This window comes from Salmo salar, chromosome 02, assembly GCF_965601325.2.
Source record: "Salmo salar chromosome 02, fSalSal1, whole genome shotgun sequence".
Classification (NCBI taxonomy): domain Eukaryota; kingdom Metazoa; phylum Chordata; class Actinopteri; order Salmoniformes; family Salmonidae; genus Salmo; species Salmo salar.
Window position 1 is genome coordinate 38,549,021 of NC_138292.1, and position 14,683 is coordinate 38,563,703.

Here is a 14,683-nt window from a genome sequence, read left to right on the forward strand (position 1 = left end):
GGGCAGTATTGACACGGCCGGATAAAAAACGTACCCGATTTAATCTGGTTACTACTCCTGCCCAGTAACTAGAATATGCATATTATTGGCTTTGGATAGAAAACACCCTAAAGTTTCTAAAACTGTTTGAATGGTGTCTGTGAGTATAACAGAACTCAAATGGCAGGCCAAAACCTGAGAAGATTCCATGCAGGAAGTGGCCTGTCTGATAAGTTGTGTTTCATCTTGGCTCTTTTTATTGAAGACTGAGGATCTTTGCTCTAACGTGACACTTCCTACAGCTCCCATAGGCTCTCAGAGCCCGGGAAAAAGCTGAACGATATCGAGGCAGGCTCCGGCTGAAACACATTATCGCTTTTGGCAAGTGGCCGATCAGAGTACTATGGGCTTAGGCGCATGCCCGAGTCGACCGAATGCTTTATTTTCTTTCGTCTCTTTACCTAAACGCAGATTCCCGGTCGGAATATTATCGCTTTTTTATGAGAAAAATGGCCTAAAAATTTATTTTAAACAGCGGTTGACATGCTTCGAAGTACGGTAATGGAATATTTAGAATTTTTTTGTCACGAATTGCGCCATGCTCGTCACCCTTATTTACCCTTTCGGATAGTGTCTTGAACGCACGAACAAAACGCCGCTGTTTGGATATAACTATGGATTATTTTGAACCAAACCAACATTTGTTATTGAAGTAGAAGTCCTGGGAGTGCATTCTGACGAAGACAGCAAAGGTAATAACATTTTTCTTATAGTAAATCTGACTTTGGTGAGTGCTAAACTTGCTGGGTGTCTAAATAACTAGCCCTGTGATGCCGGGCTATCTACTGAGAATATTGCAAAATGTGCTTTCACCGAAAAGCTATTTTAAAATCGGACATATCGAGTGCATAGAGGAGTTCTGTATCTATAATTCTTAAAATAATTGTTATGCTTTTTGTGAACGTTTATCGTGAGTAATTTAGTAAATTCACCGGCAGTGTTCGGTGGGAATGCTAGTCACATGCTAATGTAAAAAGCTGGTTTTTGATATAAATATGAACTTGATTGAACAAAACATGCATGTATTGTATAACATAATGTCCTAGGGTTGTCATCTGATGAAGATCAAAGGTTAGTGCTGCATTTAGCTGTGGTTTGGGTTTATGTGACATTATATGCTAGCTTGAAAAATGGGTGTCTGATTATTTCTGGCTGGGTACTCTGCTGACATAATCTAATGTTTTGCTTTCGTTGTAAAGCCTTTTTGAAATCGGACAGTGTGGTTAGATTAACGAGAGTCTTGTCTTTAAAATGGTGTAAAATAGTCATATGTCTGAAAAATTGAAGTTTTTGCATTTGAGGTTTTTGAATAACGCGCCACGGGATTACACTGGCTGTTACGTAGGTGGGACGATTTGGTGCCACCTACCCTAGAGAGGTTAAGTCACCAAAGCCCCATATACTACCCACCACTGCGACCTGTACGCTCTCGTTGGCTGGCCTTCGCTTCATAATCGTCGCCAAACCCACTGGCTCCAGGTCATCTACAAGACCCTGCTAGGTAAAGTCCCCCCTCATCTCCGCTCACTGGTCACCATAGCAGCACCCACCTGTAGCACGCGCTCCAGCATGTATATCTCTCTGGTCACCCCCAAAGCCAATTCCTCCTTTGGCCGTCACTCTTTCCAGTTCTCTGCTGCCAATGACTGGAACGAACTACAAAAATCTCTGAAACTGGAAACACGTATCTCCCTCACTAGCTTTAAGCACCAGCTGTCAGATCAGCTCACAGATCACTGCACCTGTACATAGCCCATCTATAATTTAGCCCAAACAACTACCTCTTCCCCTACTATATTTATTTATTTTATTTTGCTCCTTTGCACCCCATTAACTCTTTCTACTTTGCACTTTCTTCTACTACAAATCTACCATTCCAGTGTTTTACTTGCTATATTGTATTTACTTTGCCACCATTAACTTTTTTTGGCCTTTACCTCCCTTATCTCACCTCATTTGCTCACATTGTACATACTTATTTTTCTACTGTATTATTGACTGTATATTTGTTTTACTCCATGTGTAACTCTGTTGTTGTCGAACTGCTTTGCTTTATCTTGGCCAGGTCGCAATTGTAAATGAGAACTTGTTCTCAACTTGCCTACCTGGTTAAATAAAGGTGAAATAAAAATAAAAAAAATATTGTGACTAATACATACAGAACTTGTTTTGAGAGCGTTGTTGTTGCGGCATGGAATTTGGACAAGTGAGACAACAGCTGGATTTCAAGGAGAAATGGCATATGAGTCTGTAAGTACATAAGTGTTTCCTTGGATTGTAAATTTGCCATCTAGTCATGTTGTATATTATTGGTAATGGTTTTGTAGTTCATTGATTAATCATTTACGATTAAGGGTCAGTTAATTATTAATTATTATTATCCTAAGACAACTATTATGGTGTGCTTTGGTTTGAGGATATCAAGTCAGAGCCATTATTCATAAAGTGTCTTAGAGTGAGAGTGCTGATCTAGGATCAGTTTTGCCTTTAGATCATTATTAATAATATTATATGGACGGGGCGCTTGATCCTAGATCAGCACTCCTACTCAGAAATGGCTTTCAAGAATTACCACAAAAAACAAGCAATCTTTTTAGATTTCCATGGCCTTACCTGGCATGAGCCTTGACAACACATAAACCATTTCTTACTGTTGAGTGACGTGAACTCCAGCACATTGACTGATACTATTTCACACAGGCAGAAGTTTGGACTGTTTACTTGGAGAAAACACTATTAGCCCACACTTCTTGCAAATCCCTCAATTTTTGCCAAAGAGGAGATTTGCTTTCCATCCCTGGGAGCATTCAGATGATGTCATTCTCTCAGACTTTCCATAGCCCAAAATGATCCCTTAACCTCAGGCGTTTCGGTGTGTTTCTGCTACCAGGCATTGTCTCTCAAAGGGCTCTAACGCTAACCTCTCAGACCTGAAAATGAGCTAGTGGAAACAGATCTCTCAGATAACAGTGGATTTTCACGGATTGCTGTCTTATCTTTTCATTCAGGGTTGGGGTGTCAACAATGGGTGGAACTATGGGTTTATGGGACATGTTTTTGTGGATGGGTGAGGTGTTGGGCTAGATCAGAGCTGCCATGAGCTGAGGTGAGCTTTGGTGTTCACGTGAACTTGATAATATTGTTGTGACCCAATGGAATATTTTTTCCCCCTCAAATTTGGAGAAAATCTAAATAAGTGTTACACAAAATAGAGGAAAAAAATCTAATATGATGAATGAATAAGTTATGACGATTTCTGGCATACTTGTGGGTTCAGTTATATACTGTTATATGAGCCCTGCTCACAGCGAAAAGTGCCAACTGCAAACAGACCCTCATTGGCAAAGTAGCCTCCTCATGATACTGAATCCGACAACTCTTTTCTCATTGTTAGTGCAGTGAGTGACTCATTTTGAATACAAAGTGATTCATCATTCTCACAGCAGGGCTGAGAAGAGCCCATCAGAGGTTCCTTCTCCAATGCACCGGTCAGGTGAATTTTTATTAGTTCTCTTAAATTGCTATGACTTCACTAGAGAGGGGGTTAACCTGTTGGGAGAGTAGCACCTTAACGACTGTGGGAGAGAGTCTAACTGGGCTCTACAGCACATTCCCTTACGCCTTCAGGCCTTCAGGCAGACAGACCATGAGCCTAAAAACCATATGTTACATCATTAATGTTCTGTGAAGGGAGCAGTACACAGCGTTGTACGAAATCTTCAGTTTCTTGGCAATTTTTCGGATGGAATAGCCTTCATATCTCAGAACAAGAATAGACTGACGAGTTTCAGAAGAAAGTTCTTTGTTTCTGGACATTTTGAGCCTGTAATCAAACCCACAAATGCTGATGCTCCAGATACTAAACTAGTCTAAAGAAGGCCAGTTTTATTGCTTCTTTAATCAGAACAGTTTTCATCTGTGCTAACGGGTTTTCTAATGATCAATTAGACTTTTAAAATGATAAACATGGGACTAGCTAAAACAACGTGCCATTGGAACACAAGAGTGATGGTTGCTGACAATAGGCCTCTGTACGCCTATGTAGATATTCCATAAACAATCTACCGTTTCCAGCTACAATAGTCATTTACAACATTAACAATGTCTACACTGTATTTCTGATCAATTTGCTGTTATTTTAACGGACAATTTTTTTTTGCTTTTCTTTCAAAAACAAGGACATTTCTAAGTGACCCCAAACTTTTGAACGGCAGTGTATACACACACACACACACATTCTCTCTCACATACACACTTTACGCCCGCCCACACACCACCATTCTACCTAATACAGCCTGGCTCCATGTGTGCTACTCAGACATTGGGTGTGGGTGGGGAATGGAGGGTGAGAGGTACCCCAGCCTTGGTTTACAGGTCAAGCCTGCAGCTTTACAAGGGAAATCTCCAGAGCCACTATAAATACCACAGTGAGCTTTAAGGGTGCTGTATATCACGACCAGTGGGCTTTAAGTGCTTCAACTCAACCTATTTTTTGTAGTTCTTTTTAATAGTGGAATCGAATGAGTGACTACTTTCAGTCCCCAGCGTTAATTGATCTGCGCGACTTCAAAATACCTCCCGCCAGCAACTGAGTTGGCCGTTCACCTCACACGTCAGGACAATATATCATTACTGTACCTCGGTTTCTTTGCTGCCTCACTTGTAGTAATGGGGAACAAGGTACAAAGTCAGGAAACGTTTCATGAAAATCGTAATTCTTTTCAATGGGCACCACTTGCACAGGCAACATTTATTACGCTCCAACTGAAATACTGAGACATCAAATAGGACCTAATGAGTCATTCGCAGAAAGAGTACATAAAACAAAGATGTCATGTAGAAAATACTTCCATGTAGCATTTAGTGAATAAATCACAATGAAAATGTTTTTATCATCTTGAAGAAAAAAAAGTCTGAAAAAACTCGTCTCCTTTTTGAACACCTGAGTGTGCAGATGTGGAGTCACGCAATAAAAGTAGCGATTCAGCCGCAGCGCTCACGTGCGAATCTCATCAGCCAGCTTTGGTTAGCGGCAGACTAGACTAATTGGTTCCAGAAGTGTTGCAGTTCGCACTGCCTGGGATGGCAGGGAACAAGGGAGTGAGAGAGAGGCCAGTAATGAAAGGTCAGCCATGATCAAGAACCCCACCGCAAGTGTCATACATCACAGGTAAATGTGGGGCCGGAGCCAGTGACGGTTCACACACACACACACGTGGTCTCTCTCTCATACACACGCACAAACACAATGAGGCACACTGGACTCATACAGGGATACACACACTCTACTGTAGTGGCCTACTGTTATACCTAAACACAATGCAGCTTCATCCACAGAGCATGGCTGGCTACAGGAAGGGCCAATGCTCTAACTAGGTCTAATGGCCCCTAAAAACTGGCTGTCGACTCCGCTCATCATCAACGTGGCAGCTCCCCCCACACACCACGCCCCACCATCGCCTGGAGGGCATTCTGCTAGGTGCACTATTTTCTGACATTCTTTGACATGGTCGTCGTTAAAAACAACATTGTTATTGATTGGTTAATAGGGTTGTATTACACTAATTGATACCTCTGAAAGTATGTTTCGGTCTCATTGTCACGTACAGTATGTCTGTATTTTCTAGTAAAATGTTTGGGACAATGAAATGGTTTGGGTAAATGCCTACTTAAATCTCTAGCATTCCATTACAGTAGGATACCGTTATCACACCTCTATGGCCTCAGACGAGGGCATAAATGTTAGATTAGCACATCGTATCATCTCCAAAAGGGGTTTCTAAAATGTTTTGTAGTAGCAGCATGGTCAGTCTCCTACCTCAATGGGCACAACCAGTGGTGCCGGTGCCATCATGTAGCCATATCGCAGCAGCATCATCATCAGAACACAGCGCAGCAACTCCAACATGGATGCCGTTGGCCTGCATAGGGAAAGATCGTAACAACCGCCAATAAGGAACTGGTTGAAGTGGCATTTCGATTCAATTGATTCAAGTCAATTCAGTCATGGTATTGAAATCCAATAGATATGAGAGAATCTATTGATCAGTCATTATTGAAGTTTTTTTCTATGTCAATTTTCTAAATTGTTAGACTTAAATTAGGTTGGACCACATAACCTTGAAGAAGACCAATCTGTGTGTGCAAATTCCAAGCCATTTACAGTGATGGATAACAGTACAGTAACATGTGACAGTATAGTACCGTTGGTCAATGATGAAGCCAATGGAGGTCAGACTGAGTAGAATGTAGCCAGTCATCATCAGAACAGTCACCTGGGATAGAATCTATAACAGACACACAAATAATGCTTATCATGAGAAAAAGTTATGGGAAAAATACATAAACATCAAGTACAGACGTAGGATCTTAATTTGAAAACCCTGTTGCAGGAGAACTTTCATGCAATGCAGGAAATATAAAACTTAAATTGTATTTCAGGATTAAAAAGGCTTCTGATGTTTGTCTTTCCTCCTTGAAATTTCAGACTTGATTTTCCCTTACAGAAAATGTATCAACCTGTAACGACTGCCATGAGAGAGAGTGGACCAAAATGCAGCGGAGTTAGTGTTCATCATATTTAATTCTTAAACGGAACACTATACAATTACAAAACAAGAAACTGACAGCCAACCAGTCCTGTCAGGTGAAACACAATGACAGAAACAATTACCCACAAAACCACAACGGAAAAACATGCACTTATGTGTGACTCCAGGGCGTTACACAACCCCTACAAAAATGTCCATAAATTATAATCAACATAATAATTCACATTTCCTCTTGCTGTAGGATAATTTTTCTGTTGAAGCAAACTGGCTCAAATTAAGATCCTGCATCTGTATGGTGAATTATGGGCACAGGAGATTTGACTACGAGTGAAGTCACGAACCTTGTTCCTTTTAATAGCCCAGTAAGCTATTATATTACATCTATCTCCTCTACACAATGTAGTGTAGAGTCTTGCCAGTAACCATGACTCACACAATTAAAACAGCCCCAGCACCTCTCTTGATTCAGAAGGGTTGGGTGGAATGTGGAAGACACGTTTCGGTTGAAGGCATTCAGTTGTGCAACTGACTAGGTATCCCCTTTCCCTTTCTCACGCTCAATATAATAGGGATATTACCTCTGACCATGTCTGTTGAGTCCCGCTAAGGGACTTGACCAGAGTGGAAGACGCTGCGCTACATAGCTCTCAGTACCGCTACACATCAAGCCAAAGCAAACACTACGAAGAACACTAGTCCTATACTGTACACATTGACATTGACCTTGGTGAGCTGTTTGTGTTTTGTTCGCAGACAACCCCAACCTGTGGATGGATACATGAGTGGTGAAAATACATGGCCTTAAGTTCCTAACCTAAAAGACAGCTGTAAGACTAGCTTCTCCTAAGGGACTAGATTGGTCTGCCAGAGCAGGGGTTGGATCTTCAACACTCCACCCAGAGGCCCTGACATGCAAACCTCACTGGTCTCCTTCCATGCAGTACATACACAACAATGTACATTCCCAACAGGCCATACATGGCATCAACATATCAGCAGGAAGCAATAAAGTAGTATTTCTTCATGTTTATATGGTACAGGCCCTATAATCGTTATACCCCATATTCCCATAACCCACACGTGGGAAAGTATAGGCAGGGCGCTACTGTATGTATTCAATTGGGGCAAATAAGAGGTTATGAATCAACTATACTAATGTGTTTCCATTACATGGATTCCAAAGACACACAGTGAACGTAACCATCACTACAGTCAGTAATGCTTCAGACGAGGTCTACATTGGCAGTAATACAGTAACTACACAGTTATTGTAAGCGAATTACCAATCTATTCAGCATTGTATTATTTGGTAATTGTATTTTATTTATTTATTACATTTGATTGGGTTATTATGCTGTCTTGCACCCACTGGTACTGTTACCCAGGAGACAAAGCAGGTCAGTTAGGTTACATGATCTTTACTTTGACTATCTCTACCCTGGGGGAATGGACCCTAGACTCAACTTAAATGATTGGATTTTCATGCCGGCTCAGTGCGCACATTTTTGATTTTGTCCCATATCATATTTCAACAATAACAGTGAGTGAAAATAAAAGAAATTCACCATCTGTTGGTGCTTCAGTGACTCCAGCACTGGACTGATAATGTTATTGTTTCTATATCCCCAGAGACCTGGAGATGAACTTGTTATTATCATGGTTATCATCACTACCATTATTATTTTCAGGACAAGAGATTGGTTGGATTCTGAGTTGAGGAATTAGCATTTCGACTTGGTCAATTTACCTGTCTGTTCTCATCGTAAAATTACCCAACCTGAAATAGGGGGCCGTGCATCTTGTAGCGACATGAGGGCTGCGCATCTTGTAGCGACACGAGGGCCGTGCATCTTGTAGCGACAAGAGGGCCGTGCATCTTGTAGCGACACGAGGGCCGTGCATCTTTGAATTAACACTAAGACCATAAATTGTGCTACGCTGCATCATCAATAGTCACGGTAAATACGTGCCTAGTGAACATGGAGGTATACATACATACATGGACATGAGTTATAGTCAGGCCAAGGTCTTAACTTTGTTATTTTCCCTGGAAATCCCGATTACAGCATTCTAAAGGCTAGTTGGGTTGGGAAATGGTTGGGAAATGGTTGACTTGGCAATTAAGGCGTTTGTGTTCACTGTTAGACCACCAGCTGCTATGCTGCTGTTTCATGCGCTGGTGGCCAATAACAGGAGGGAACTCTTTGACTGTGGGCCTATGTGGAGGGAGGACCACAACTAAGGGAACACCATGGAGGTAGGAATCACATGAAGACAGGCCATTTTGTCTCAGTTTGAAGGGCTGGGCGGGACAGCACATTTTGGCTAACCAAAACTATGCCTGGGGAAAAAAGCAGTCCAAAGATAACTACTGAGGAAACCTGACTTGAATTTTTTTGAAGGGGGGGGGGGGGGGGATTTTGGCTCTGAGAGTGGAAAATAATAGACAAAGGTTATTTTAAAGAGGACTGACAGTGAGTCATTCTGACTTGATGGTAGCCGAGCCACTATTTTTCTGGGTAAATACCGTAGAAAAACAACCCAATGAAGAATGTCATAAGCTAAAATAAACAGAATGTTTGTGACTTCGTTCCTTCAAAGAAAATGAAAATTACATTATTTCAAATGGCTAAAATAAGATAGAGCCCATGTGTTTTCAATCCCAGTTGATTATCTATGACTGGTAACTCTTGGGATTGACAATACATACCAGCCTTGACTCAAACAGATCCTGGTAAACACCCAACAACATTAGACCATGTATGCAGACATAGACTTTCAGAGCAAGAGGCCAACTGGGATTGTATGGCAGCTCTTCTCCAGTAACCTGTCAATGACATAAATCAGAAATATTAAAACAGCAATATAATACAGCTAAGCAAAAAGATAATACAATAAAACATCATTCCTGAATGCTACAATTTTTTAACTGGCCATATTGTCATGGCTTGTCTGTTCGCAGATAATAAGATACTTTGAAATGATTCACTACAGAACATCTATACTGTATGTACCTTAAACTTTGTTTAAAACACCAAATTGTAGAGAACTACATGTTGAATTGTTACAGGTTTCTTGCAGGGGGTTTCCAGGGGTCTTGGGTGAGTTAGCCCCATGTGGATTTCCTTCACATCACTACCCTTGTAGGTGTTCCAGCCCACAGCTCTGCTTAGCCTCAAAAGCCAACACATTCGACCCTGACTCTCTCTCTCTCACTCTCTCTCTTTCTCTCTCACTCTCTCCTTAGAAAATATCAACGCACCCGTCTAGGCCTACAATGGCAAGCCTTTCAAGATATTTCAGTCAAATTCCAGCACCCTCCACATGTTTAGAATCACCATGCAAGAGTTAAGGGGCCAATTTAATCATAAAGTCGAGGGGTGGAGGTTTTTTTTAAGTGTGAAGGGCCTAAATATGTGCCACCATCAGCACTATTTCAAAGCCAACCGCTGGGGCTCCTGACTGGCACTATAGTAACACACACACACACACACACACACACACACACACACACACACACACACACACACACACACACACACACACACACACACACACACACACACACACACACACACACACACCACACACACACACACACACACACACACCCTTTTGATCCCTAGCAGGGTACCCACAGACTTACTATTTAAAGTGAAAATTAGCTTATTGTGTTCCCCCCTTTTGGGGTGGCAGGTAGCCTAGTGGTTAGAGCGTTGGGCCAGCAACCGAAAGGTTGCTAGATCAAATCCCTGAGCTGACAAGGTAAAAAATATGTAATTCTGCCCCTGAACAAGGCAGTTAACCCACTGTTCCTAGGCCGTCATTGTCAATAAGAATTTGTTCTTAACTGACTTGCCTAGTTAAATACAACATTTTTAAAAATGATGTATTTGGTGTGGTGTTTCATTGTAAAGGCTGTGTAAAATGTGAATCTTTCATGTGAGAACACTGTGAGTCATTTGGATAGTAAGGATAGTGTTTTTCTTTACGTCATAGTGATAGGTAATGAAGAATGAAAGTGTCAAATGTGTCCCTTTTGGGAATGCAGATACACCAAAAATGCTAGAACACTGTCTTCAACTCCCTCTTCACACTCTCTTTCTCTCCATGATTCCCCACGTCTTACACACCCTCTCTCACTATCGCTCTCTCGTTTTCTCTCTCCCTCTAATGACAAAACGTGTCTTCATTTTGAATGTGGCAATACCTCGGGCACCTCTGCGTGATCACCCAGCCTTGGTTTGCCAGGTTTCCAACTTGGTCCTTTCCAGAGGACGCCCAATTTATTGAAGATATTCTTGTATCTGTTGAACCTCCTCCACAAGTATTTATAGTAATGGAACTAAAGGAAAAATATAAAAGATATACCGTCACATTACAGTCACATTATATAACATAAGAAGTTTTACTATAAAAGCCCTGATATTACTACATATTCATGGTTGTCAATGCTAATCTGTGCGTTAATTAATACTGTGTCGAGAACGTCCCTCCATTTGGGAGGGATCGCTCGTGCGGTAAGTTGCCAGCGGTAAATGCAGAGAAAATAATCAAACACAACTTCTAGTATTTAATTTTATTGGATTCTTTCACCTCTGCTGGGCGGTTTGTTTAAAGTTGCGTAATAATGTTATGGTTACAGCATGGCTGTTCCAGTGGTAACATTTACTTGTATATACTGACTGAGAGTAACATGGCTGTTCCAGTGGTAACATTTACTTGTATATACTGACTGAGAGTAACATGGCTGTTCCAGTGGTAACATTTACTTGTATATACTGACTGAGAGTAACATGGCTGTTCCAGTGGTAACATTTACTTGTATATACTGACTGAGAGTAACATGGCTGTTCCAGTGGTAACATTTACTTGTATATACTGACAGAGTAACTGCTCTACAAATGGTTTGATTCCACTGATGTAATACAGGAACAATCAGACAGTTTGCATGCAGTGTCAGCTCAGTCTAAACACTGTGACAATTTGCTCTTTGATAGCTTGTATATGCATTTATAGTCTAGTAGTTTATATCTTACAGTGTGCAAAATAAAACACAGAAAATAAGAAAATGATCTTGTATTTTGTATTTTCTCTTGGGACTAACCTGAATATGGAGGATTTCAAATGTGTTTATTTTGTGTACGAGACCGTAGACAACTTTATCGCCCTCTGGAGCAAAGGTACCTGATAAATCAAAATAAGAGATTGTAGTTATAACGACAATGCCATATTACAACAAGCACTCACCCTGTGAACATTTACTTACCGAATAGTCTGTCCCATATTATCAGAGCTCCCCCGTAATTCTTATCAATGCAATATTCATTTCGCCCTGCCAATGAAATGCAACACATCATTTTCCTTTTTCGCCAACTCTGCACTGATCAGCTCACGTCAAATATGGTAAGAATAAGTGTGTTTGAGAGAGAAGAAGAGGCTTTCTTTCTTACCGTGGTGAACTCTGTGGTGACTGGGGGTGTTTAGGACCCACTCCAGAGGTCCCATATCTCTGATCACCTGAAAGACAGAGAATGTATATACATTAAACAAAAAATAATACAAAAATGTATAGCCTAGTTGCCACAATTTGGGCTGGACATAGATTAAACCTAGTCCTGGATTAAAAAACGATTTTAATAGAGGTTTCTCGCAAATGTATGTTTTAACTGGTAGTGCACTCCTTGGGTCTTTTTTGGCAATTTGGTTAACATACAGTAGCAACTAAATGTATCTGGCTAGAAACCTTTTTTATAAGACTAAAGCATTTTCTTATTTGATGAGTGAGGTCTAATGACAGAAATCGTGAGTTGGCCAAATTCCCAGATGGAAAGAACAATATTTATAAAATGGAAGTAAAAGCAACACTAGGATGGAGAGCGGTGCCAAGACCAAAAAGCAGTTTGTGTTTACTTGATAGCTACCTACACAAATAGCTAGCTAGAACAAAGTGTTAATAAGATTAAAAGTCATTAAAAAGATTTAAAAGTAATACAAATAAGTTGATAAATGTTGATAATGCTCTTACATACACTTGAACATACACATATGCATACAGGCATGCTTGTAATAGTAGTTACTAGCTCATATGAACGCACACACTTCCTTCCAGACAGACAAATGAATGCATGCACAAGCATTCCAAAACAATATCTCAGTCATTCATAATCTGACACGTATGGCTGTTTAATCACTCTATTAAGCAGACGGCCCCCCCCCCCACACACACACACACACACACCACACACACACACACACACACACACACACACACACACACACACACACACACACACACAGAAAATCCTTACAGATCATGCCATAAGGCATATATTTCAGAAGAATCAGATTTTTCTTTGGGTGCAACTTTTACAGACATTTTGATGTTAAAGTCTACCACTGATTGTACAGTCAGTCTGGGAAATGATTTTAAATGATTCATTATTTCCATGTAATGAGTGGTCTGGCAACAGCCAGAGTTTAATCTTGAATGAAAAGGTTTTTGCAGCTTCACTCAAACTTTTTCATTCCCAGATCAGGTCTGGGAATCGCATGCCAATAAATTATTCAACATCAAAAAAGTCTATAAAGAAATCATAAATTATACCCCTCAGAAAATGGTGATTTTATGACTGTTTTCACTAATAGTGTACTAAAAGATGGAAGTGATTCCAACTCCATTCATTCCCCTAACGATTGGGGATTGTAAAAATGATACTACCAGTCACTTTAAAGGAGAATGATTGGGGATTGTAAAAATGATACTACCAGTCACTTTAAAGGAGAATGATTGGGGATTGTAAAAATGATACTACCAGTCACTTTAAAGGAGAATGATTGGGGATTGTAAAAATGATACTACCAGTCACTTTAAAGGAGAATGATTGGGGATTGTAAAAATGATACTACCAGTCACTTTAAAGGAGAATGATTGGGGATTGTAAAAATGATACTACCAATCACTTTAAAGGAGAATGATTGGAGATTGTAAAAATGATACTACCAGTCACTTTAAAGGAGAATGATTGGGGATTGTAAAAATGATACAACCAATCACTTTAAAGGAGAATGATTGGGGATTGTAAAAATGATACAACCAATCACTTTAAAGGAGAATGATTGGGGATTGTAAAAATGATACAAGCAATCACTTTAAAGGAGAATGATTGGGGATTGTAAAAATGATACAACCAATCACTTTAAAGGAGAATGATTGGGGATTGTAAAAATGATACAACCAATCACTTTAAAGGAGAATGATTGGGGATTGTAAAAATGATACAACCAATCACTTTAAAGGAGAATGATTGGGGATTGTAAAAATGATACAACCAATCACTTTAAAGGAGAATGATTGGGGATTGTAAAAATGATACAACCAATCACTTTAAAGGAGAATGATTGGGGATTGTAAAAATGATACAACCAATCACTTTAAAGGAGAATGATTGGTCTTGCTTCTGTTAGGAATATTTCATTATTTTGTATTAAACAGGTTTGTCTTGAGCTCCCCTTAACAGCAGTTACTATAGGGACTAGAGTGAGATAAAGCTACTTTGACTGAAAGTCATCTCGGAATTATTTTACAGTTTACGCTATTACAGTAACTGGGAAATATGCATAATGAATCTTGTAGAATATTGACTACATGAATAATCATCATTAAACAGGGACGCATTCACTAGGCATGAAAATAAGCAAACAGGCCTAAATGAGGAGAGATAATGGTAACCTGAGACTGGGTGGTACTGTGGGCTACATCTACCTCAGTGTGGATCCAGAACTGGTAGAGCAGGTTGAATTGGATGTGAACAGCGAACACAGAGGGTGGTACTGCCAACGCCATGGGGAGATAGAACACCTGAGGACAGACACAATGAATATTGTTAAAAGGACACAATAAGATGATCATTGTGGACAGTCAGATTAATATAACAGTTCCATTGAATCGTTTAGATGCTTTGCAAGAAAAACAATTTCCCTAATAATCCTGTTGACATGGACACATCCGAAATCACCAATCAAAATAAACATTCTACCCCAGCGACAGTGTTGTTTTTGAGAAGCCTATTTGATTCTGACTTCGGACATAT

General features: G+C 40.2%; 1 protein-coding gene across 2 annotated transcripts in view; it reads right to left on the minus strand.

Annotated features, from left to right (window-relative positions):
• The window catches only part of LOC106582276 (alkylglycerol monooxygenase), a 43,077-nt gene that overhangs the window by 13,355 nt on the left and 15,039 nt on the right, over window positions 1–14,683 (minus strand). For both annotated transcript variants that reach the window (XM_082962698.1, XM_014165187.3), the window contains exons 5-12: window positions 14,356–14,451; window positions 12,044–12,110; window positions 11,860–11,925; window positions 11,698–11,777; window positions 10,801–10,935; window positions 9,301–9,417; window positions 6,244–6,326; window positions 5,858–5,960 (exon numbers count right to left, since the gene is read on the minus strand). In XM_082962698.1, the coding sequence (XP_082818824.1) occupies window positions 5,858–5,960; window positions 6,244–6,326; window positions 9,301–9,417; window positions 10,801–10,935; window positions 11,698–11,777; window positions 11,860–11,925; window positions 12,044–12,110; window positions 14,356–14,451 (747 nt within the window). The remainder of the gene's footprint in view (window positions 1–5,857; window positions 5,961–6,243; window positions 6,327–9,300; window positions 9,418–10,800; window positions 10,936–11,697; window positions 11,778–11,859; window positions 11,926–12,043; window positions 12,111–14,355; window positions 14,452–14,683) is intronic.